Source organism: Pleurodeles waltl, chromosome 8 (genome assembly GCF_031143425.1).
Source record: "Pleurodeles waltl isolate 20211129_DDA chromosome 8, aPleWal1.hap1.20221129, whole genome shotgun sequence".
Taxonomy (NCBI): domain Eukaryota; kingdom Metazoa; phylum Chordata; class Amphibia; order Caudata; family Salamandridae; genus Pleurodeles; species Pleurodeles waltl.
This window is the reverse complement of record NC_090447.1, coordinates 1,483,421,054-1,483,447,433: the sequence shown is the minus strand read 5'-3', so window position 1 is coordinate 1,483,447,433 and position 26,380 is coordinate 1,483,421,054. Positions and strand designations below refer to the sequence as shown.

General features: G+C 45.2%; 1 protein-coding gene across 2 annotated transcripts in view; it reads right to left on the bottom strand.

Annotated features, from left to right (window-relative positions):
* Window positions 1-26,380, bottom strand: part of QTRT2 (queuine tRNA-ribosyltransferase accessory subunit 2) — a 184,742-nt gene that overhangs the window by 60,408 nt on the left and 97,954 nt on the right. For both annotated transcript variants that reach the window (XM_069202683.1, XM_069202684.1), the window contains exon 6: window positions 9,834-10,033. In XM_069202683.1, coding sequence (XP_069058784.1) covers window positions 9,834-10,033 — 200 coding nt within the window. The remainder of the gene's footprint in view (window positions 1-9,833; window positions 10,034-26,380) is intronic.

The window sequence follows — 26,380 nt, the reverse complement described above, 5'->3', positions numbered from 1 at the left end:
AGACGTAGCAGCAACTCAGGAAGAGGTCACCAAGCTCCAGCAGGACCAACCTATCTCCCCTCCAAGTGAGAAGACAACCCCAGGACAAGCGGAGCTGAACTGCACCACTGCCCGAGGAACCGGACCCCTCGCCACTAGCAAGAATGGTGTTCCTTTGCACCCAGGTCCCCCACCAATCGAGCTCCCCGTTGGGAGCTCCCAGACTTCTCCACAAGTCCCCCTTTGCAGTCTTTTTCAGGGTGCCCCTTCCCTTCGTATTGTTGGCGTTCATAGTGACGTGCCCCCCAGCACTCTTGAACCTATAGGGGATGCCCCAGAACTGTCTGCAAGGACCTTCTTGCAATAAAGGTATTTTAAACCTTTACCGCATAGAAGTGCATTTGAGTAAAAGTGTTACTTACTTACTAAATCACAATTGCAACAGTACTTATCTTCTTTGAAGTTTTCTGGAGTTGAAACATTATATAAACAAAGCAAAATTTTTCTAAACATTGGACTCAAGCTCCTTCTTAAGTGTGTGTCATTTATTGGCTTTGTGTGCTTAATAAATGCATAGCACTACCCTCTGATAAACCTAACTGCTGCTTTTGGGATTATTACTTTTACCCCTGTAAACCAACAAGGGTCACATGAACTATCTGCATAGTGTACCCCTAAATTTTGTACCATGCACAGATACCCAGCTTTCTACACCTGGGTAATTAACAGTGGCTGAGACTGATTCAAGCATTCCATCCACCACATTTTGTATACTTGAATATGGTCCTCCATTTAACTGCATGGCAGACATCTTGCAAGGGTAAACCAGCATAGAGAATTTAAGGACTTTTCACTAGGGGACAAACACAGAGTCACTGTCAAAGCTGGTGTTTGCCCCACACTCACCTCCCCACTGACATTTCACCTCCTCAAATTGCAGCATCATTTAAATAGCTGCTGCAATGCAGGAGGTGAAATGACAGTGCCTTTCAAAACATGGTGAAAAGTCTGCATACCACAGAGTTCAGCAGTAGTAGCCATGCTCCTGGTGCACTGCACCCTCACACTGACCTTCAGCGGACACTTCGCTTTGCTGTGGCAGAAGGTGATGCAGGCTGAGATCCAACTGCTATAGCCCTGTTTGGATAGGGGTTGACCCCTTCCTGGCTGGACAACCAACAGTTGGTCTGATGAACAGATGTCCTTTGTCTGGTCTGTATAGAACCAAATGCATCTCCGTAAGTCTAAAAGAGTGCAATAATCTTTCTACTGATGTTGATGGAACCAAGAACCAAATGCATTTCCGTAAGTCTAAAAGAGTGCAATAATCTTTCTGCTGATGTTGTTGGAACCAGGAAGAATAAGTGTGGTATGACACATTAATTTAGATGAAGTCAGGAGGGACTTTAGATAAGATTTTAGAGTTGGTTCACAAGTTGACTTTGTCACAAATGAATACGAGAAAGCGTTCTTTGACTCAATGTTTGCATCTCCCCTGCCTTCCATGCTCATGTAAACACTAAGAAACGCTGTCTTCCAAGCGATGAACTTTAGATGTGCTTTGTGGATCTGCTTGAAGGGAAGCAGCATCAGCTGACCCAGAACAGTGTTAAGTTCCCATGGCTCTAGAGTACATTGTACAAGTAGAAAGTATTTGGTAAGGCTATACACAGAGTGGATGAAAACCGTAGCTTTTGCAACAGACGATATCACCTCGTGGTGTTCTGCATCTTGGTTGTTGCTAGTGCTTGCGTCTGTGTCAAGATGTTCATGATGGAGTATCTCTCCACAGTGTTTGGAGTGTGGTTTTAGTGATATCGCTGGTGATGCAGATAATTAAAGAAGTTTGCTGTACCAGTACTGGGGTGACCATGAAAAAGCAATGAGGATCAAGGTACAGTGATCTGCCTTAGCCTTCCTCAGTAACCTGGGGATCAGGGAAAACAAAAGAAAAGTGTATGCAAAGACGTTGGACCATCTGATCGAAAATGCCTTGCCCTTAGTCCCTGGTTGCCAAAATCTGCTGATGTATCACCAGCATTTTCTGTAGTTCCGGGTGACAAACAAATCAAGCCTGTGCTAGCCCTTCACTTAGTCGACTTGTTCCTGGTGCAGTACCCATTCATGGCAGTGTGACAGTTGTTGGCTGAGCGCATGTGTCTGTTCATTGTGGTTGTAGGAAAGTACCCTCTCTTTCTTGGCCCCCTTTTCTGCCTGTCAATGTGTTTGACTGTGTGTTCACTGGGATCCTGCTAACCAGAACCCCAGTGATTATGTTCTCTCTCCCAAAACTCTGTATTTCATCCCACTATTAGCATACTGCTGCCCCCATGTAAGCCCTAGTATATGGTACCTAGGTACCCAGGGCATTGGGGTCCTAGAGGATCCCTATGGGCTGCAGCATTTATTCTGCCACCGGAAGGGAGCCCATGCACAGGGTTCTGCAGGACTGCCATTCCAGACTGCGTGAACCAGGTACATGCACCTGTCTTCACTATAGGTCACTACACCAGGTCACTATAAGTCACCCCTATGGTAGACCCTCTCAGCCCAGAGGGCAGGGTGCAGGTACCTGTGTTTGAGGGCATCCCTACATGAGTAGAGGTGCCCCCAAAAACTCCAGACACACTTTTCTGGACTTTGTGAGTGCGGGGACACCATTTTAAGCGTGATGGTAACTCCGAACCTAGGCATGTTTGGTATCAAACATGTTGGAACCATACACCAATACATTTTGCAAGTATTGGTTCTATGATTCCATGCACTCAGGGGGCTCCTTAGAGGACCCCCAGCATTGCTCATACAGCTCTGAGGTTTTCCAAGCAGCCCCAGCTGCTGCCACCTCACATACAGGGTTTCTGCCCTCCTGTTGCTTGAGCATCACAAGTCCAGGAAGGCAGAACAAAGGATTTCCTTTGGGAGAGGGGTGTTACACCCTCTCCCCTTGGAAATAAGTGTCACATGGCTTGGGAGGGGTAGCCTCCCCAAGCCACTGGTATGCTTTGAAGGGCACATTTGGTGCCCTCCGTGCATAAACCAGTCTACACCGGTTCAGGGACCTCCAGCCCCTGCTCTGGTGCGAAACTGGACAATGGAAAGGGGGAGTGACCACTCCCTTGTACATCACCAACGCAGGGGTGCTGCCCAAAGCTCCTCCAGAGGGTCCCTGAGTTCTGCCATCTTGAATCCATGGTTGGCAGGGGACTCTGGCAGCATCTGAGTGGCCAGGCCAGGAGGTGACGTCAGAGCCCCCTCCTGGATAGGTGGTCACTCAACTAGGTAACCAATCCCCCTTTCAGGGCTACTTAGGATACTCTTTTGGGTGGTTCCTCAGAGTTTGGCTTGCAAGATTCCAGCAGGATCCCTCTACATCCCTTCCTTCGACTTCTGACCAAAGAAACTGCATCTGGATTCTCCAGGGCCCGACAATCTGCAACGAAGCCTTCGCCTGCAACATTGTTTCTCTGGCTCCTTCCAGATTCTGCAACATTTCCCCGATCTTGCATTCTCTGAGGACAGACAGTCTTCAGTCTGCACAGGAAAGAAGAAGGAATCTCCCCTGGAGTAAAGGAGTCACTCCCTTGCATCTGCAGGAACCAACAGCATCGACAACCGGCTGCGTGGGTCTCCTCTCCTGCTGAGCTGCTTGGATCCTCAATATAACATGCACATAGTAGGGATAAATATGCAACACTTACATACACAGTGACTCTAATTGTTCACTGGAAACTAACATATTTCTTTACACTATATTTATTATAATATTTTCCTCTTTCATTTCCATTGCCCTGCCCTCCCACCTGTTATTCCAACGAAAATGTATTGTTCATCTACCAGTTATTATGTACATCTGATTCTATTTGGCGCAACATCGAATCACAGAACAAAACAAAGAACATCAATATACAAAACTTATCACTAACAACACAATCTAAAAGAAGTTTCAGGGTATTATGCTTCCCAATAGTTCCAACCGGGATGCTATATTAGATTTAAAAAAGCAGTCCTCTCCTTTGTGGTAGTAGAGTAGAATGTCACCAACAGTTGCTAATTATACCATTAAGACGCATTAACATGGACTCGTTTCTTAAATTCAATTCACAAATTTCCATTAGTCCTCAAATGTGTCTGTCGACGCATTTCGGCCTTAGTTACTTCAAAGCCACTTCAGGACATAGGAAGACATGCGATACCTTACAAACTCAATGTTCTATTTGCCCCGGTCATGTTCTGGGACATGAAGATATATGCTACGCTACAAAGCCATTTCCAGTTCTATCACTTATTCGACTTCGGATTCAAACCTCACAAATCGAAACGTCATTCCTTAAACTATTTCAATGCTTGGAATGGATATTATCTTCGTCTCCATTACACAGCTGCTTGGATCCTGCAACACGGGTGGTGGTCAGAAGTGGTCCAGATGGTCCTCTCTACCAACTGTCCAACTTGGGCGGAGGTAAGCCCTTGCCTGCCCACGCAGGACAGTATCCCCATGCACAGCGTCCTTTGCAGCTGCCAAGGCTTGTTGGCACTTCTTCCAAGGGGTCTTCATTCTTCGTGTAGCTCCAGCCCCAAGCACTCCTTCCTGCGACGCACAGCTCCCTGAGTGACTCTCCTGCGGCGTGGGACTCCTTTTCATAGTGCTGCGTGGGCTCCTGTGAGTGCTGCCTGTGCTTCTGTGGGCTCTCTGCGATTCTGAGGGCCCCCTCTGATTCCCCCTCCTGGTTTGGTCCTCCTGGGCCTTGCTGGTCCCCGGCAGCACCACTTTATGCCAACTGCGAGTTTTGCCTGTGCCAATGATGGTTGGAGGAATCCAGACACGCAAACCTGCAATCTTCCTTCCGGCGTGGGACATCGCGTGCATCCTCCAGGAACTCGACTCAGACACCAGGGCTGCAATGCTGACTCTTCCTTCTCACCGTCGACCAACTCCTGCAATCCTCAGCTTGGTGGGTAGGGGCTCCTGCCCCCACTGGACTCTGCTGTGTCTTCTGAACTTGGTCCCCTCTCTCCACAGGCCTTCCTCTCCAGGAATTCACCGTTGGTTACTTGCAGCCATCTCTGGGTTTTGCAATTCGCTTCTTTCTTCTAAGTGGGTGTTCTGGGGAAATTCTAGTAATTTACTCCTGCTTTCCTGGCTGCTGGGGGTTGTTGTGGTACTTACCTTTGTGCTTTCCTGGTACCCCTAGCGACCCTCTACACACTCCACTTACCTGGGTGGGAGTTACACTCTAGCATTCCATTTTTGTAGTATATGGTTTGTGCTCCCCCTAGGTCCACTATTCTCTATTGTGTTTTACACTATTTGCACTGTTTTCTAATTATTCTGATGCATATTTCTGACAACTAGTGTATATATCTTGTGTGTTACTTGCCTCTATAGCACTTTGGTGTTGTGTTACTATAATAAAGTACCTTTATTTTTGTAACACTGAGTGTATTCTTTCAGGTGTGTAAGTGATGTGTGACTACAGCAGTACTGCATGAGCTTTGCATGTCTCTTAGATAAGCCGTGGCTGAGAGCCTGGCTTGTAGACAGTGCCTACAATAGGTTAATAGGGAATACCCAGTATAAGGCGTTAGTACTTTAGGTACCCACCACACACCAGGCGATAATCCTACAATGGTGCCTTGGAAGATGATCCAAGGCATTGTCTACTTTGTGCGAAATGGCCCTATCCCATAGTTGCTGTGTCTCTTCCATGAGAGGTCAGGTTCGCATTGCTCCCTGCTTAGTTAGGTAAGACATTGACATTGGATTTTCCATCCTGATGAGGAGTGCTTGATCTGCTAGTCTTGAGAGAAATACTTGTAAGTTAAGTCTTATGGCTTGAAGCTCCAGAACATGGATATGGATGATATGAGCATATTCTCTGAGTCTGACTGTAAGCCTCTGGTCACCCGTTCCTGCAAGTGAATTCCCCAGCCATCCATGGATGCATTGTTGGCAGCACTACTCTGAATGAGGAGAAACTTGCCTTGAGATTTATGGGGAATCTCGACTACAAAAGTGTTTGCTTCAGCAGTCTCGTGATTATGACAGTGTTGTCCTATGAGCCATCCATTTGTTTCCATTGTACACCCAGTTATTGTTAGACATGTCTCATTTGGAGTCTACAAAAGAGTATGAGGCCTATGCACACTGGCATCAGGCCTAGCAGAAGTTTATAGTGCCTGACCATGACTGATTGCTCGGCATATGGTTTTGTTACCATAGCCTGCAGTATTACTACTCTTTCCAGAAACATTTCCCAACTCCATGAATAGTAACACTCACATGAACGTTCATGAACAGTTCCAAAGAAGACTTATCGGTGTTCAGAGAGAGACCTAACTTGTAAAAGAATGATGCAGAGGCCTTTGCCTCTTCCCTCGACATGCCAGTCTTTGAAGTATGGTTACACTTGGTGACTCAGTCATATGAAAAGGGCAGCAATTGGCACTAGGCATTAGTAAAGATTCGTGTTTCTGATCTGAGGCCGAACAGAAGAGTCTTGAATTGGCAGTGCTGCCCAGCTACTGCAAAGTGGAGGTATTTTCTGTGTTTCCAGTCTATTGAGATGTGAAAATACCCATCTTGAAAATTCAGGGACGTTTGGTAATCATTTCTCTGGAGTATCAGGATGATGTCTTGGAGTGCTTTTCTGAGCAACCAATGGCCAATCCTCAAACCTAATCTTTTGGCATTTAATAATAAGTAAGCCAATAACATTTATTTAATTTTAGTCAATAATTCAATAAACTCCTCTTGGAGTAACCACTATGCCATACTTTCTGCACATTGGATATTTTCAATATATGCTTTTTGAAATGACACTCATGACTAGGTATAAAACATGCTCTTGTGTGAAAATTTGGTTTATCTAATTGTGGCTGGTGGTATAAAAGAACTGAATAACGAGTGTTTTTTTCGGGGGAAAGCCTACAAAATCTCATTGTACTATTCTTTGTATGAGAGACGGAGATGGTGCAGACTTTTCCTTTATGAAACTTGAACACCAAGGTGGTAAAGTATTTGTTCTATATCTATGGAAAAAGATGACTGGGGATATTAATTGTTACAGACGTTGTATTGTTACATTATCATCGTTACTCATTTAGGACAAATGAAGTGTAATTTCTGACACCTGTGAAATTTTGTTTTTTTATATCTCAATGTGATTATTTATTTAGACTTCTGAGAGCCACCTCCTGATCTCCTCTTCTCCGATTCTGCAGGGTGCTGTCAATGTCAAAGATAGTGAACACCAACCATCTGATGGAAATAAACATGAAGGAGGGTCTGTCGTTTCACACCGGTTGACATTAGTGGAGATTCTCTTTACACATTTGTTTTATCTGCGTTTTGCTGGTAGAGTAACTCCTTGTCTTCTACATTATGTTGTAAACTTTATCACGACTTTTAGTGTTCCTCAATGGATCACTTTGATATCGGACGTTGTAACTTGGGACTCCTGTTTCTTGAAGTGAGCGGACTAAAGGAATGGAGCAACAGTTACTTACCTGCAGTGTCCTCTCTTCATCTATCATTCCTATAGGTCTACTGGGTCAACGCGTCAATTAAGTATTAGATATTAAGTTAGGTCTCCGCCCTTCACAATATGATCATTGTAGAAAAGACTAAAGCACTGTTTCCCAAACTGTGGGTCGCGAGCCGATTTTTGGTGGGTCACAAAAGTCTAAACAATAAACAAAGATATCTTAAAGTCTGTATTTATTTTGTCACATTTACTGTGCTTCGAAGACAGAGGTCAATTGTCAGGCTTTGTGTTCTCACAAATGCCTGCTTAAATTTGTTTTTAACATGAGGATTGGTGTTCACAAACTCCTCTCATTTTGCAGTCAGAGAAAAGAAAAGTAAAGAGAATTATGTGACAATCTAGCTGAGGTACAAGGAGTGTGAAAGGAAAAGCTGTAGGATATCATTTTTGTAAAACACAGCAAATGTAAATACATATAAATGTACTGTACAAGTTTATCAGTTAGGATAGCAAACCGAAGTACATGTTTTTCTAATCCTAAAGAAAGGGAACAAAGGGCCACTTTTAGAGTTTCGCCGATGGGTTACTCCACTTTCTTATTTTCAATGGCACTTGTAATTAAAAGGATTGGATATCTGTCACATTGGTGATGAAGTAACCCATCTGTCGAAGTCTAAATCAAGTCATAAGATTTTAACAGGATCAAAACAAATCAAGACACTGCGCTTGGTGATGCACAAATGATATATATTCACTGAAACTGCACATTATCATTTATGTGCAATATTGTTTTATCAGTAAAACTGTATGTCTGTGGAAATTTTGTGGCCATTTCAATGGAAAATGTACTGTCTGAAAATGACAGTGTGGTACAGCACGTGGTAATAAAAAACATAACCTGCCTCATGTCCATTAAGGCTAGGAGGGTTGCAAAAGTTTGTCGTTCTAAAAATTGGGTTGTGGTTCTAAAAAGCTGGAGAAGCAATGGACTTGAGCAAGCAGGGATTACTCTATCATACTCCGCCACATTTATAATTCGGGACTTACTTCCACACCAAAATAATTATAACATACGATTCACCTTTGTTATTTTAGACACACATTTTTCACAATAAATCACAGGGTGTAAAGGAACCACTTTTCTTAGTTCATTACGGAACGTATACTTGGTAAGATATTGTAGTGGAGCAGTTACCTCCTCCAGATCAAGACATCACTTAAAGGAGATACAAGACTCCGCTTACCATTCCCAGTTCCCAAGAAACTAGTGGGAATTTATTGTGATGCTTTTCTTAGAATATGTTACTCCTAGTAGTAGTGGTGTCATTTACATCATGATAATTGGCACACTTGTTTCATCAGTCGCACAGTATGTTTTCTATGTCTATGAATTGGAAGCTACAATTTTGTCAGGCAATAGGCATGCGCTTTTTGTTGTTGACTAAGGTGGTCAGCTGAAATGCTCCCAACAGAATGAAGAGATCTGAAATGGTTCTGGAGTGCTGGAGGCTTTACTGCAAGTGACATGTATAAAACGTACACTAGCATTTTTTGAGCCATCTTCTACTGAACCTTTCCTGTCATCTAATGTATATCATACAAATGGATCTCAGTGGGAGAAATTTTACAGTATTTTACATTGTCCCAGGTTCATGACCACTACACAACATTCCTACATGTGGCACCAGCTGTGTCAGTCTATTTGGGGAATTCAGCAGGTCAGTAGCTGCCATAAGCTTCTCTGTGTATTATGTGACAATAACTGCACGTGTGCAGTATCCCCCTCAAAGCAATGAAGTGGCAGGAATTTCTGCCATCAAAGGCCACCAGGGGCAATCTCTCAGTAGTAAATCTTACTTTGAAACTGCAGATATCTCTAAAATAAATCAAACAGCAAGCAGTATACATTCTAAGTGTAAACCAGAACTGCAGAGGAGTGGGATAAAAAGGGCATTAGTTTGTGACCACTGACAGCAAAGAAGTTAGAGAACAAAATACAGTTGCTACTTTGCAAAACAATTAACTGATACTGCCATATGGGCATAAAACGGTACAAGGCAACAGGAGAGCCCTGATTAACCATTTATGAGTAAGTGGGAGTTGGGCAGCAACTGACCTATAAATAGACTATTGGCTCAGCTTCATATGAAACAACACAATTTTCTAACTCCGTCATATAATTAGCTATCACCAGTTACAATCTATTGACCTTTTTAGCTAATTTCATGGATTTTTTGCAGCATGTTCTTTTCTATGTGATTTACTGATGTTTATGCAAATGTTGAACTTTGGTTTCGCAGGAGACATAGCATTTTTTGCAATGAACTGGAATCCCTGTGAGATACAGAGCTTAGTCAAAGGAGGTCTCACCTTGGTTTGTCTTCGGGCAAAACTGCTGTCACCGCTTCTATCAAACTCAGCTTAGTTTCCTTGTCCATGGCCTGGTCCTGGAAACCATCCAGCAGGAAGCCCCCTACGGGCCTCTTTGCCGTCTCCCTGGCTGATCTCAGGCGCTCGTCCAAAACATCACCACCTTCAATGGCCCCAATCAACAGGCTTTTCTTCAGCACCTGAAAATCCAATGTAGCAAATGGGGTGAAGGTGTATCTACTGGAAATATATGGTAATGTTCTGATATAGGGGTGTCTGCTAATAGCATAAAGTAGATCCTAGCTGCACAGTATGATTAGTAACATCATTATAGTTGCAGCTCTTTGGTATTTCAGAGAAGAGAGAGTAGGGCCTGGAAGAAAACCACCTCACATCACTTAACATTACTGTTCATTAGAAGACCCGCTCTGCCACTGAGACACTAATGAACAGGTCCCACAATGTTAGAGATGGAATAAGAAAATGCATAATGATTTGCAGTCATAGGTTCTAAGAAAAGAGGCTTAAGTAGTGAGACATTAAAGTTACATTGGGGTAAAAGAGCATAATTAGCAACCATGGTAGAGCGGTCCCAGCCAAGCACCACACTGAGCTTTTTCATCATCATATGATATAACTTTAAGATGAAACACCTCGTCCCAGGGATGTAATCAAGTACGAACTAGAACACGTCTTCGATGCCAGTCCATGGAATTGGGGTTTCCATCCCACCCGCTGTGTTAATTTCTATTTAGAGCAAGGGACTGTTTGCTGGAAGCAGTCCCTCTTCTTGTGGTCTCTTTGGGTCAGTCCTGTGATACTACGCTGTACTGTTTCTGCTGGCATGAGTCCGGTTTTAGTGATCTCTCTTCTCTTGATTACAATAAAACAAGTATTGCTTCATATATATTTGTTTGCAAATTTAAACTAAAGAACTCAATCAATCAATCAAAGAGATAATGAGGCAGTAGAAATTAGGAACAAACAATAAAGGGTGTTATTAACACTATTTGACCACTTTCCATTACTGGAAGTGAATGTGATCATGAGTGAATAAGGCACATATTGGAAGGTGTATATGTAATGTATGGCGAAACAGAGGTCAGTGGGTTGAAACCCATCTCCAGTTTACACCACAGTTGTCACCATAAAACTGTTATGAATCATTTCACAATGTAGAATTAAATGCTATTAATATAATAATGGGACACAAACAAGAATAAAAAAACAACTGACAATCTAACACAAAACGGGCAGACAGCATTAAAGGAACTACAAATGACAATGCAATCATCATTACATTGGCAGTTATGAATCAAAGTGAGATGAGTCTCAGGCAACTATATAAAAACAAGCATTGGCAAAGCCGTTAAGTGTCACCTATGAGAGAGCTATTGGCTTTGCCAATATGTTTTAGCCATGTCATACACCAGCGTGAATGCTGTTCAGAACTCACACACACACATTCAAGAGAGTGATGTGGAGTGTCGTGGCAAGGAGTGTTGTAGAGTGGAGTCGAGTAGTGTATAGTGGCGTAGAGTGAAATGTTAGAGTAGAGTAGCTTAGAGTGGAGTAGAGTCGTACCATGGAGTGGCGGAGGGTGCAGTAGTGTAGCGTAGAGCCAAAGAGTGGCAGGGAGTAAAATGGCATAGAGTGTTGTAGTGTCATAGAGTGGCTTGAAGTAGAGTGCGTAGAGTGGCATGATGTAGAGTGGAGTATAATATAGTGTATTAGAGTAGAGAGGTGTAGAATGTCAGAATGGTGGGGCGTAGAATGGAGTAGATTGCTGTAATGTTGTAGAGTGCAACAGAATTGTGACGTAGAGTGTCAGTAGAGTTTTTTTAAAAGTGTAGCAGACTGGAGTGCTGTACAGTGTAGTAGAGTGGCAGAGAGTGATGAGTTGTGGAGTAGCATGTCAGAGTGGAGTAGAGTGGTGTACAATGGAGAAAAAGAGTGTAGAGTGACATGCAGTAGTGTAGATTGGAGTAGTGTTGTAGAGGTAATTATCAGAGTGGAGTAGAGTGGCATAAAGTAGAGTAGTGTGTAGAGAATAGTGACGTAGAGCTGCGTGCTGCAGAGTGGCGTAGAGTGGAGTGCTGTGGAGTGGAGTACCATAAAATGGAGTAAAGTGGGTAGTGTAAAGTGGCATAGAGTAAAGTGGTGTGAGGTAAAGTGGATTGGTGTAGAGTGGAATGTTAAAGAGTGAGGTGTTGTGAAGTGCGGTCGAGCAGAGTGGAGTGTCGTGAAATAGCATGTTGTGCCAAGTGGAGCGGCAGAGTTGAGAAGACTGTCAAAGAGTGGAGTGCCATAGCGTGGAGTGGATATCATAGCGTGGAGTGTCTTAGTGTGCAGTGGAGTAGTGTCATAGGCTGGCGTAGAGTGGAAAAAAGTGGTCTGGAGTTTTGTAGAATGGAGTAGAGTGTCATGGAGTGACAGTTTTGTGGAGTGTTCAGAGAATGCCAGAGTGGGTTAGTGTAGACTAGATCAGATTGTTGTAAAGTGGAGTAGAGTGGCATAGAATGGCATGACAGTGGCATAGAGTGCTGTAGAGACGGGTGGAGTATCGTGGAGTGGCGGAGAGTGTTGTGTCATGAAGTAGAGTGTCAGAGTGGAGTATACTGGCACACAATGGCGAAAAGTGGAATAGTGTGTCAGTGTGGAGAAGTGTAGAGTGTCGGAGAGTGGAGTACAGTGTCGTAGAGTGAAGAGTCAGAGTAGATTCGAGTGTCATGGAGTACAGTGGCAGAGAGGAGAGTGACACTGAGTGGAGTAGTGTGTATTGAAAGTAAAGACGAGTGATGTAAAATGGAGTGGTGCACAGTGCAGTGTTGTGGAGTGTCGTAGAGTGGCATGGAGTGGGGAAAAATGAAAAGTGTAAAGTGGCATGGAGTAAAGTGGTGTGGATTAGAGTGGAGCGGCGCAGAGTGGAGCAGCAGGTAATAGTGTTGTTCCATTTTGTAGAGTGGAGTGGCAGGGTTGAGAAAACTGTCGTAGAGTGCAGTAGATGTCATAGCATGGGGTGGAGTGTCATAGCGTGAGGTAGAGTGGCGTGGTGTGGAGTGGTGTACAGTGGAGTAGCTGAGAGTCAAGAGATGTGGAGCAGAGGGCTGTAGACTGGAACAGGGTAGTGTGTCAAAGTAGAGTGGTGTGAAGTAGAGTGTCTTACAGTGAAGGATCATATAGTGTAGTAGAGAGGGCGGCTGTAGAGTGGAACGGTGTACAGTGTAGTAGTGTTTCAGAGTGGAGTGGAATGGAATAGCATAGTGTTGTAGACTGAAGCAGAGTGTTGTGGACTGCAGTATACTGAAATAGAGTGCTCTAGGGTGGAGTAGCATAGGGTGGAGAGGCATAGGGTGAACTGGAGTAAAGTGGAGTTGAGGAAAGAGGAGTGTGTAGAGTGGAGTAGAGTGTCATAGATTGGAATGGAGTAGCATGTCAGAGTGGAGTGTCACAGAGTGTTGTATAGGAGAGTACCATATAGTGGAGTTGAGCATCATAGAGAGTCAGAGTGTGGTTGCGTAGACTGGAGTAGTGTTGTAGAATAGAATGGCATGCAGTGGAGAGGTGGAGAGTGGCAGAAGGTCAGTGTGTCAGAGTGGGTGGCGAGTCTGAAATAGATTGCTGTAGAGTGGAGTAGTGTTGTAGAGTAAAGTGGCATAGAATGAAATGGCAGAGTGGCGTGACGAGTGGCATGGAGTAGAGTGTCGAGAGTGGATTGACGGAGAGTGTTGTATTATATAGTGTAGTAAAGTAGAGTGATGTAGAGTGTCAGAGTTGGGTAACGTAGACTGAAGTGGATTGTCAGAGTGTAGTGTTGTAGAGTAGAATGGCATAGAATGGAATCGCAGAGTGGAGTGGTGTAGCCTGGTGTAGGGTGTTGGAGAGTGAAGTACAGCAGACTAGAGTGTCGTAGAGTGTAGCAGAGTGGAATGGCAGAGAGTGTTGTGTCATTGATTAGCATGTAAGAGTGGAGTATAGTGAAGCAGAATGGAGAAACATGGCATAGAGTGGCATAGCGTACAGCGGAGTAGAGTATTGTAGAATGAATAAGTGTGTCATGGAGTAGAGTGGCAGAGAGTAGAGTACAGTAGTGTCTAGTGGAGTGCAGTAAATAATCGGACGTAGAGTGGAGTGATGTGTGAAGTGGCCTAGAGTGGAGTGTTGTGGAGCAGAGTGTTGTGGAATACAATGTTGTGGAATGCCATAGAACAGAGTAAAGTGTGTGGTGTAAAATGGCATGGAGTAAAGTGGCAGAGTGGAGTGTTGTAGAGTAGAGTTTAGTGAAGTGCAGTTGAGAGGCATGGAGTGTTGTAGAGTGGAGTAGAGAATCAGCGTGTCGTGGGGTGTTGTACTGTGTTGTAGAGCGAAGTGGCAGAGTTGATAAGACTGTTGTAGATTAGAGTCATAGCGTGGAGTGTTGTAGAGTGGGTTAGAGTATCAGAGTGTTGTAGCATAGACTGGAGAAATGTGGTGTGGAGTGGTGTTGAGTGGAGTATTATATAGTGTAATAGATTGGAGTGGCATAGAATGTCAGAGTGGAGTGGCGTGGAGTAAGTAGTATGGTACAGTAGAATGGTAAAGAATGGAGTGACAGAATGGAGTGCTGTGGAGTGGCATTGAGGGTTACAGAGAGGAGTACAGTAGAGATGAGTGTCATACAGTGTCACAGAGTGGAGTGGCAGAGAGTGTTGTGGAGTAGTATGTCAGAGTGGAGAACAGTGGCACAGAATGGAGAAAAGCAGTGTAGAGTGGAGTAGCCTGTAGTGCCGTAGAATGGAGTACAGTGTTGTGAAGTGTCAGAGTGGATTAAAGTGTCATGGAGTGGCAGAGAGTGGAGTAGTGTGTAGTGGTAGCAGATAAGAGTGATGTAGAGTGGAGTGGCCTATCGTGGAGTGGCACAGAGTGAAGTGTTGGGGAATATCGTGAAATGGCGTAGAGTGAATTAACGTGTTGTGGAGTGTCGCAGAATGGAGTAAAGTAGGTGGCATAAAGTGCTGTGAAGTAACGTGCCATGGAGTAAAGTTGTGTGGCGTAGAGTGGAGCAGAGTTGAGTAGCATGTTGTCGAGTGTCGTACTGTGCTGTAGAGTGGAGTAGAGTGGCAGAGTTGAGGAGACTGAGTTAAGTGGATATCACAGCGTGGAGTGTCACAGAGTGTCAGAGTGTCATTGGGTGGAGCAGAGTGGCATAAAATGGAGTACAGTGAAGTGGTGTAGAATGGAGAAAGGTGGTGTGGAGTAGAGTGTTGTGGGGTGGTGTAAAGTAGAGCATTGTAGACTGGAATAGAGTAGTGTGTCAGAGTGGTGTGGAGTAGAGTGCTGTAGAGTGGAGTATCATATTATGTAGTAGAGTGGACTGTCCTAGAGTGGAGTAGTGTCATAGAATGAGTATCACAGAGTGTCACAGAATGGAGTGGCATAGAGTGGAGGAGTGTGTTATGGAGATGAGTAGAGTGGAGTGGTATACAGTGGAGTAGAGTGTCAGAGTGGAGTGATGTGGCATAAACGGGAGCAAGGTGTCGTGGAGTGACAAAGTGGAACAGCACAGAGTGTTGTAGAGTGAAGTAGAGTGTGGTGGAGTGCAGTAAACTGGAGTAGTGTGTTGTAGACTGGATTTGCGTACGGTTGAGTGACGTGGAATTGAGTGCGTGGAGTGTCGTAGAGTGGAGCAAAGTGGTGTGGAGTAAAGTGGCAAGAGCGTAGTGAATTGTGTAGAGTGTCGTAGATTAGAATGGAGTAGCATGTCAGAATGGAGTAGAGTAAGTGTCGTAGAGTGGAGTGGCATAGTGTGTTGAAGAGTGAAGTACCTTGTATTGTAGTAGAGTGGAGTGTTGTAGAGTGCAATAGAATGGGGTTGCGTAGACTGGAGTAGGGTGTCAGAGAGGAGTGGCATAATGTTGTAGAGTGGAGTGGTATAGCCTGGCCTAGAGTGTTGTGGCGTAGAGTGGAGTGGCAGAGTGGAGTAGCCTGGTGTAGGGTGGGGTGTCATAGCATGGAGAGTCATTGAGTACAGCAGAACAGAGTATCGTAGAGTGAAGTAGAGTGTCAGAGAGCAGATCAAAGTGGCATTGATTAGAGGGAAGTGTTGTAGCGTTAAGTGGAATAGTGATGTAGATAGAGTGCAGTGGCATAGTGTCGTGGAATCAAGTGTCTGAGTAGAGTGTCAGAGTGATGTGGCATAGAATGGAGAAAAATGGGGTGGAGTGACAGACTGGAGTGAAGTGTTGTAGAGTGTCATGGAGTGGTGTTGAGTAGACTGGAGTAGACTGTCAAAGTGGAGTTGTGTGTAGTGGCATAGAGAGGAGAAAAAGGGTATCAAGTGGCGTACAGTGAAGTAGTGTGTCAGAGTGGAGTATAGTGCTGTAGATTGGAGAAGGGTGGAGTGGCATATAATAGAGTAGAGTGGCGCGAAGTGGAGTTGCTTACAGTGGAGTGAAATAAAGTGGTGTAGAGTGGAATAAAGTGGTGTGGAATGGAGTGAAGTGGACTGTCGCATAGTGCAGTAGAGTGGAGAAAAGTGCTGTACAGCTTAGAGTGGGAGAGTGCAGCAACGTTTCGTAGATTGGAGTAGAGGACAGTGCTGTATGGTGGAGTGGCATGGAGTAGAGTGAAGTGGTGTGGAGTACAGTGGCATAGAGTGAAGTGACCTAGAGTAGTGCCGTAGAGTGTAGTGGTGTAAACTGCAGTGGAATGTTGTAGAGTGGAGTGTGAAGGAGTGCTATAGAGTAGATTGGAGTATTGTATTGTGGAGAGGCATAGAGTGGAGTAGAGTGTCATGGAGTAGTGTGATAGAATGGAGTGGCATAGAGTGGAGTAAAGTTGCATTGAGTGGAGTTGCACAGAGTGGGGCGGCATAGAGTAGAGAGGAGTGGCATGGATTAAAGTGGCACAGGGTGGACTGACATAGAGCGAAGTATGCATGGTGTGGTAGCACACTGCAATTACACATTATCAATTGAAATTACTATTACAATTGCACAGACACAGCTTTGCTGATAAAATTATACAGAACACAAACGATAATGTGTGGAAATAGGCATCACCAAGTGTATTTATTTGACCATATTAAAATATTTATTTCCTCCACACTTCAGAAATACAAAAAATGTGCTTCATTTGTGCTTTCTTAATTCTGATATATTCTGAAATATTTGAACAGTTCATTTACAGGTATTTGAATGTTGTTGTGTGCTTGGAAAACTTTCACACTCCCACTATCCAGCAAGACTATCACATTCATCCTCTCATTTTGTTGTCAGAGACAGAAAAGTAAACACAAACCTCCCTTGGAACACAGAGTCTAACCTTTGACGTCTGTGTTTGAATGCACAGCAAAAGTGGTAGGACAAAAACAGAATTTAAAGGCCTGCTTATTGCTCATTCACTTCAGAACTCCATTATGATTATTTTGGAGGTGCTTCAGCTCACCCCAATCTCCTACTTCCTGCATCTTATGGCAACAGCGTGAAATGGAGGATGAGGATTTTTTTAACTATGCTATTAGTAAAGAGCACTGACCATAATAAACAAGTTCATATTCAGACCATTGTTCCTCACAGGCATTCAAGATTTGTGACAAAGATAAGTAGAATCAGTCAAGCAGAAATATACGAGTCGGGAAACATCTTCCAAGAAAATCAGTATGTTTACTGCTCCCTGAAGTAGATTTCAAGGAAAAAAACGGAACACACATTTAAAAAAAAGTTCCCAAAAAGTAAGCACTTGTGTAGGGATATAAGGAGTCAGTCACAGAGGATGTAAACAGGCTACGCTCCACAAGATGGACAAATACATGCTGGACAGCCTAAAACAAATAAGGCCAACAAATAGAAAGCAAGAAAATGTGAGTTTCAAAACATCAGGTCAAGAGTAAGCAATGGACAGAATGCATTTCCAGGTCAGTTTCAGCATGTCCCCAATATGCCTTTGCGACCTAACAGCTACACTGTCTGACAGGCTTTGAAGTACATAGCAGACTTCCAGCCCAGAACATCAAAGAGAGGTTGTCACAATATCTGGATTTTTTTTTTTTAATAAACATTTGTGATACTTAAGCCATCTTATAAATGTGATACAAAGCACGTTTTAAATATTCTGGCTGATATCGCTTGGATGAATGTACAAATTCCACTACTTTCAGTATCACCTCCTTATACACATGCACTGTCAAGGAAAAAAGTACGCAAGCTTTAAGGCACTATTTTCACTCCATACTCGCCAACCTTTTTGGTCACACAAATAAGTTACTATAAATCACTGACCTGATATTAGCGAAAGTCTCAACATAATGGAAGCCGGTATTAGCAGAGAGACTGGGCTGGAATTGTTCGAGGTTTGCTCCCTTATTCCAAACTATTTATGGGCTGGTATGAGAGAGATCACGTCTGGACCAGTGTGGCTTCACAATCGACGGACCAGATAGAGTAGGAGGCTCGTACACTGAGGATATTTTGATGATTGGACTGGCAGAGAAGATGCATACCTGGATGATGAATGTTCTAACATACACTTAAACATGACTTTCAGTAAAGAGGTCATCATGCTGGGTGTTCAGCTTCACATTAAAATGGTCAAATACAAAGTGGGAACACAGCAAGGAGGTTGCTCGTAACTCTAGATTACACGCATCAACCTTGCCCACTAGACCTCAAAGTGTTCCTATAGATACACCAGTGAGGACACATACATTAACAAGGGTCTACTGAAACCGTTAGGTTAGCCTCAGCCAACACGGTTACCAATAATAAGGCCCGAGTCTGGTGGGTAAAACCAGCAGGTCATTCACTCAAACCCAAAAACCTAAGTCAAGACAGAAAAAGCAGAAAAGGTTTAGGCTCATCACTTCTCACCCTCATCAAACCGCTCAATTTAAAACAATTTCGAACAGTCACTGGATAATACTAGACAATGATGATCAGTTAGGGGGAATGATTACCAAAAGGCTGATGGTAGCCATTAGAAGAGGTAACACAATCAGAAAGATGCTGATTCCTAGCACAGGATGGATAAGAATTGGCTGCAGGTATAGCAAAAAGGATTATTGATGTGTGGCAAATGTAGTGTTGGTTTATTAAACTTTGACAAGAATAAGGAATTTAGTAATAATACTACAAAATGTTACCATATTAATGAACTTATCACTTATATCATTGATAAAAATCCACAAAGCGGCATCAGGGAGCTAATGCTGAAAAGAACAGATGCAATCTGGATTATAAAACTTCGAGCACTGGGTAAAGGTCTTATTATAGATAAAACAACTGCAGTCGTTTTTGGGAGGCCAAAGAATGTAGGTATGCAAGTGTTTTGTTAAGAGACAATCTAATCTATGCAGTACAAATTTTGGTACATCATGGAACAGGGGTATTTTTATGAAGCTACAAACACTAACATAGGTACTATAACGTGCTGGTTATACAGCAATTTTAAAATTGTGAATGTTTTTGTTATTTTAAGTCAGGATTTATTTTGTTTCTCAAACGCCAAGTCTATTCCTGGATCAAATGTTAATTGTGTGTATGAAAAGGAAAGCGTACTAAGCTCTGCAGCACGAGTCACAACGTCATTCAAGCCTGGTATTAACTCAGATGATTAGTCTATGATGTAATAGATCCATTAAGAGAGCTATTGTTTAAATGACACCTTAAGGATGCATCACACTACATTACAATTATGAAATTGAACAAAATACAAGTGATACTAAGATACAAATATCCATCATGGAAACTGTCTACCACTACGTAATAACGTAGCAAGCAAAAAAGAAGCAAACATATTAATTTAATCTTTTTTGGGAAGGGCCTGCGGATCCAGAGTTATTTTCCCAACACTGGTAAAATTAGCCGGTAACATGGAATTTGATAACTGTTTTTAGTTTCAAGTCAATATGTTTACCTTTCTTACATCTTCTTTGATTAGAGACTAATGACTTTTTTGGGCACAAGTTTGCAGTTACATTTATTTCTTCACTTATTTTATGTAAAACATTAGTTGCCTGAGAAATGTTCAAAGAAGCGACTTATACAAGATCACTTTCCCACTTGAGGCATTTAAAGCAGGGAGTTACACTCATCCATTAGAATATGGGGTGTACACCAAAAGGCAATCTCCAAGATGGCACCTGCACGGAAGAACCTGTTCCAACTAAGGGGAATGTCTGATGAGATACTGCTTCCGGCAAGAGCTTTACTTAGTGGAGACAAACATTGGCTTTCAGGAAGTTAATGCCCAGGCTAGCCCTCATGCGCCTAGTCTCTAGACTAGGGAACCCTTCTCAGGGGAGATACACACATTCTTCACTAACTGTGAGGATGCTGTGATCTTCTGGGGTTCATGGCGCCTGGAGACAATTGAGGCTATTTGTTTCATCACTGCTGCACTGATGTCTAGATCACAGAAACGTTTGGGTAAGCTGATAAATATTTAGCCGCTCTTCTCAGTAGACTTCCATGTTCGAATTACAAGCGTTAATTGTGAGCGGCATATACATTTATAAAGGAACCCTAAGAACTGAAACGCAGTGAGACGAGAGTACGTTTTCTAAATGTGCCAATTGAGACTAGTTGATCGTGGTGTTTTTACCATGCTTATCCTTACTAACTTTTGCTAAGTTATCAGAACTATCACAGCACCTTAAAGAGAGGGGAGGCTTGTTCACTACAGAACAGAGACAGACATTTACTTCTAGAGGCAGGACTGCTTACTTTCAGATTGCAGCAATGTCTCTTTGGGGCAGCCCTATGGTCTGTGCGAGGCCTTCTCTGTTGCTATAAGTTCCTGCTCCTCTGGTCTCTCTTGGGGTCAGCATTGTAGTTCATTGTTATGCTGTCTCTGCTGGTGGTAATCCTGTTCATGCTGTTACTCTTCCGGTCAGGCCTGTGGTTTTATTCTGCGCTCTTTCTGCTGAGGTTTAGTCCTGTTTTCCAGTTTCTCTTCTGGTCCGCCCTCTGGTTCGGTGATGTCTCTTCTGCTGGTGGTCCTGTTCTTGGGGTCTATGGTTCAATTGACCTGTGGTTCTATACTATGCTGTCTCTGCTGATGGTGGCCCTGTTGTTGTGGTCTCGCTAGGATTTAGTCATCCTGTGGTTGTGTATACTGTGCTATTTGTGCAGTCGAAGTCCCGCTCTTGTGGTCTCGCTAGGATTCATTCATCCTGTGGTCCTATCCTATGCTGTCTCTGCCAGTGGTAGTTCTGTTCTCGAGGTCTCTCTAGGATTTAGTCATCCTGTGGTCCTAGGCTCTGCTGTCTCGGCCGGTGGTATTCCTGTTCTCGAGGTCTCTCTAGGATGTGGTCATCCTGTGGTCCTAGGCTCTGCCGTCTCGGCCAGTGGTAGTCCTGTTCTCGAGGTCTCTCTAGGATTTAGTCGCCCTGTGGTTCTATGCTCCGCTGTCGTTTGTCCTGTTCGCGCTGTCACCAGCAGTCAGTGCCTCTAGTGCTGCTGAGGTCTTAGCTCCCGTTCTCCCTCAGAGGCTAGCTCCTCTGATTGCTCTTGTTGTCTTAAACATGCACTCAGAATATCCCTTGGTGTTTCCAAAGGCCGAACTGGGGATTCAGACACCCAGATTACATGCAGTGGTACAACAACTACATCTGAATTTATCAGAAGACAAATGCCATTTGGAGTATCCTGCAGGGATGCGCCTGGCATGTGATGCAGTCAAGAGCACCAGGGATGCCTTCAAATTGCAGCTCATGTGGAAATATGGAGAAGCAACAGGGACTCGGTCAGACTCTGGAGTACTGAGAGGAATATCACCCAGACCTCACCGTGGTTAGAGGGTTGAAATGCTTGCTGACAGCAGATCTAGAAACACAGTACTGTACCTCAGGTACCCATGCACTATATATCAGGGGTGTGACTTTCATCAGCTCCAAGTCCACAGCACTGTACCCCACTGCACTATACACCAGGTGCTGTAGTTTCCATCCACTGCAGCTCCGCAGCACAGTACCACACTACACTATACACCAGGTGCTGTAGCCTCCATCCGCAGCAGGTCCACAGCACTGTGCCCCACTGCACTATACACCAGGTGCTGTAGCTTCCATCCACTACAGCTCCACAGCACAGTACCCTGTTGCACTATACACCAGGTGCTGTAGCTTCTATCCACTGTGAGTCCACAGCACTGTACCTCACTGCACTATACACCAAGGGATGCAGCTTCCATCCACTGCAGATCCACAGCACGGTACCCCACTGCACTATACACAAGGTGCTGTAGCTTCCATCTACTGTGAGTCCACATCACTGTACCCCATTGTACTATACACCAGGTGCTGTAGATTCCATCCAATGCAGCTCCGCAGCACAGTACCCCGCTGCACTATACACCAGGTGCTGTAGCACGGTACCCCATTGCACTATACACCTGGTGTTGTAGTTTCCATCCACTGTAGCTCCACAGCATGGTACCCCACTGCACTATACACCAAGTGATGCAGCTTCCATCCACAGCAGGCCCACAGCACTGTGCCCACTGCACTATACACCAGGTATTGTAGCTTCCATCCACTGCAGCTCCACAGCATGGTACCCCATTGCACTATACACCAGGTGCTGTAGCTTCCATCTACTGTGAGTCCACAGCACTGTACCCCACTGCACTATACACCAGGTGTTGTAGTTTCAATCCACTGCAGCTCCACAGCACGGTACCCCAATGCACTATACACCAGGTGCTGTAGCTTCCATCTACTGTGAGTCCACAGCACTGTACCCCATTGCACTATACACCACGTGCTGTAGCTTCTATTGGCTGTAGCTCCACAGCACTGTACCCCACTGCACTATACACCAGGTGCTGTAGCTTCCATCCACAGCAGATCCACAGCACTGTACCCCATTGTACTATACACCAGGTGCTGCAGCTTCTATCCACAGCAGTTTCACAACACTTTACCCCACTGCACTATACACGAGGTGCTGTAGCTTCTATCCACTGCAGGCCCACATCACTGTACCCCACTGGACTATACACAAGGTGCTGTAGCTTCTATCAACTGCAGCTCCACAGCACTGTACCCCACTGCACTATACACCAGGTGCTGTAGCTTCTATCCACTCAGTCCAGAGCACTGTACCCCACTGTACTATACACCAGGTGCTGTAGCTTCCATCTACTGTGAGTCCACAGCACGGTACCCCACTGTACTATACACAGGGTGCTGTAGCTTCTATCCACTGCAGCTCCACAGCACTGTACCCCATTACATTATACACCGTTTTGCAGCTTCCATCCACAGCAGGTCCACAGCACTGTGCCCCACTGCTCTATACACCAGGTGCTGTAGCTTCCATCCACTGTAGCTCCACAGCACTGTACCCCACTGCACTATACACCAGGTGCTGTAGCTTCTATCCACAGCAGGTCCACAGCACTGTACCCCATTGCACTATACACCAGGTGCTGTAGCTTCTATCCACTACAGGTCCACACCACGGTACCCCACTGAACTAAATACCAAGTGATGCAGCTTCCATCCACAGAAGGTCCACAGCACTGTGCCCCACTGCACTATACACCAGGTGCTGTAGCTTCTATCAACCGTAGCTCCACAGCACTGTACCCCATTGCACTAGTCACCAGGTGCTGAAGCTTCTATCCACTGCAGGTCCACAGCACTGTACCCCATTGTACTATACACCAGGTGCTGCAGCTTCTATCCACAGCAGTTTCACAACACTTTACCCCACTGCACTATACACGAGGTGCTGTAGCTTCTATCCACTGCAGGTCCACAGCACTGTACCCCACTGCATTATACACAAGGTGCTGTAGCTTCTATCGACTGTAGCTCCACAGCACTGTGCCCCACTGCACTATACACCAGGTGCTGTAGCTTCCATCCACTACAGCTCCACAGCACAGTACCCTGTTGCACTATATACCAAGTGCTGTAGCTTCTATCCACAGTGAGTCCACAGCACTGTACCCCACTGCACTATACACCAAGTGATGCAGCTTCCATCCACTGCAGATCCACAGCACGGTACCCCATTGCACTATACACCTGGTGTTGTAGTTTCCATCCACTGTAGCTCCACAGCATGGTACCCCACTGCACTATACACCAAGTGATGCAGCTTCCATCCACAGCAGGCCCACAGCACTGTGCCCACTGCACTATACACCAGGTATTGTAGCTTCCATCCACTGCAGCTCCACAGCATGGTACCCCATTGCACTATACACCAGGTGCTGTAGCTTCCATCTACTGTGAGTCCACAGCACTGTACCCCACTGCACTATACACCAGGTGTTGTAGTTTCAATCCACTGCAGCTCCACAGCACGGTACCCCAATGCACTATACACCAGGTGCTGTAGCTTCCATCTACTGTGAGTCCACAGCACTGTACCCCATTGCACTATACACCACGTGCTGTAGCTTCTATTGGCTGTAGCTCCACAGCACTGTACCCCACTGCACTATACACCAGGTGCTGTAGCTTCCATCCACAGCAGATCCACAGCACTGTACCCCATTGCACTATACACAAGGTGCTGTAGCTTCTATCTACTGCGAGTCCACATGACTGTACCCCATTGTACCATACAGCAGGTGCTGTAGCTTCTACCCACTGCAGCTCCACAGCACGGTACCCCATTACACTATACACCAGGTGCTGTAGCTTTCATCCACTGCAGTTCCACAGCACTGTACACCATTGCATTATACACTATGTGTTGCAGCTTCCATCCACAGCATGTCCACATCACTGTACCCCACTGGACTATACACAAGGTGCTGTAGCTTCTATCAACTACAGCTCCACAGCACTGTACCCCACTGCACTATACACCAGGTGCTGTAGCTTCTATCCACTCAGTCCAGAGCACTGTACCCCACTGTACTATACACCAGGTGCTGTAGCTTCCATCTACTGTGAGTTCACAGCACGGTACCCCACTGTACTATACACAAGGTGCTGTAGCTTCTATCCACTGCAGCTCCACAGCACTGTACCCCATTGCATTATACACCGTTTTGAAGCTTCCATCCACAGCAGGTCCACAGCACTGTGCACCACTGCTCTATACACCAGGTGCTGTAGCTTCCATCCACTGTAGCTCCACAGCACTGTACCCCACTGCACTATACACCAGGTGCTGTAGCTTCTATCCACTGCAGGTCCACAGCACTGTACCCCATTGCACTATACACCAGGTGCTGTAGCTTCTATCCACTACAGGTCCACACCACGGTACCCCACTGAACTATACACCAAGTGATGCAGCTTCCATCCACAGAAGGTCCACAGCACTGTGCCCCGCTGCACTATACACCAGGTGCTGTAGCTTCTATCGACTGTAGCTCCACAGCACTGTACCCCATTGCACTATACACCAGGTGCTGTAGCTTCTATCCACTGCAGGTCCACAGCACTGTACCCCATTGTACTATACACCAGGTGCTGCAGCTTCTATCCACAGCAGTTTCACAACACTTTACCCCACTGCACTATACACGAGGTGCTGTAGCTTCTATCCACTGCAGGCCCACATCACTGTACCCCACTGGACTATACACAAGGTGCTGTAGCTTCTATCAACTGCAGCTCCACAGCACTGTACCCCACTGCACTATACACCAGGTGCTGTAGCTTCTATCCACTCAGTCCAGAGCACTGTACCCCACTGTACTATACACCAGGTGCTGTAGCTTCCATCTACTGTGAGTCCACAGCACGGTACCCCACTGTACTATACACAGGGTGCTGTAGCTTCTATCCACTGCAGCTCCACAGCACTGTACCCCATTACATTATACACCGTTTTGCAGCTTCCATCCACAGCAGGTCCACAGCACTGTGCCCCACTGCTCTATACGCCAGGTGCTGTAGCTTCCATCCACTGTAGCTCCACAGCACTGTACCCCACTGCACTATACACCAGGTGCTGTAGCTTCTATCCACAGCAGGTCCACAGCACTGTACCCCATTGCACTATACACCAGGTGCTGTAGCTTCTATCCACTACAGGTCCACACCACGGTACCCCACTGAACTAAATACCAAGTGATGCAGCTTCCATCCACAGAAGGTCCACAGCACTGTGCCCCACTGCACTATACACCAGGTGCTGTAGCTTCTATCAACCGTAGCTCCACAGCACTGTACCCCATTGCACTAGTCACCAGGTGCTGAAGCTTCTATCCACTGCAGGTCCACAGCACTGTACCCCATTGTACTATACACCAGGTGCTGCAGCTTCTATCCACAGCAGTTTCACAACACTTTACCCCACTGCACTATACACGAGGTGCTGTAGCTTCTATCCACTGCAGGTCCACAGCACTGTACCCCACTGCATTATACACAAGGTGCTGTAGCTTCTATCGACTGTAGCTCCACAGCACTGTGCCCCACTGCACTATACACCAGGTGCTGTAGCTTCCATCCACTACAGCTCCACAGCACAGTACCCTGTTGCACTATATACCAAGTGCTGTAGCTTCTATCCACAGTGAGTCCACAGCACTGTACCCCACTGCACTATACACCAAGTGATGCAGCTTCCATCCACTGCAGATCCACAGCACGGTAG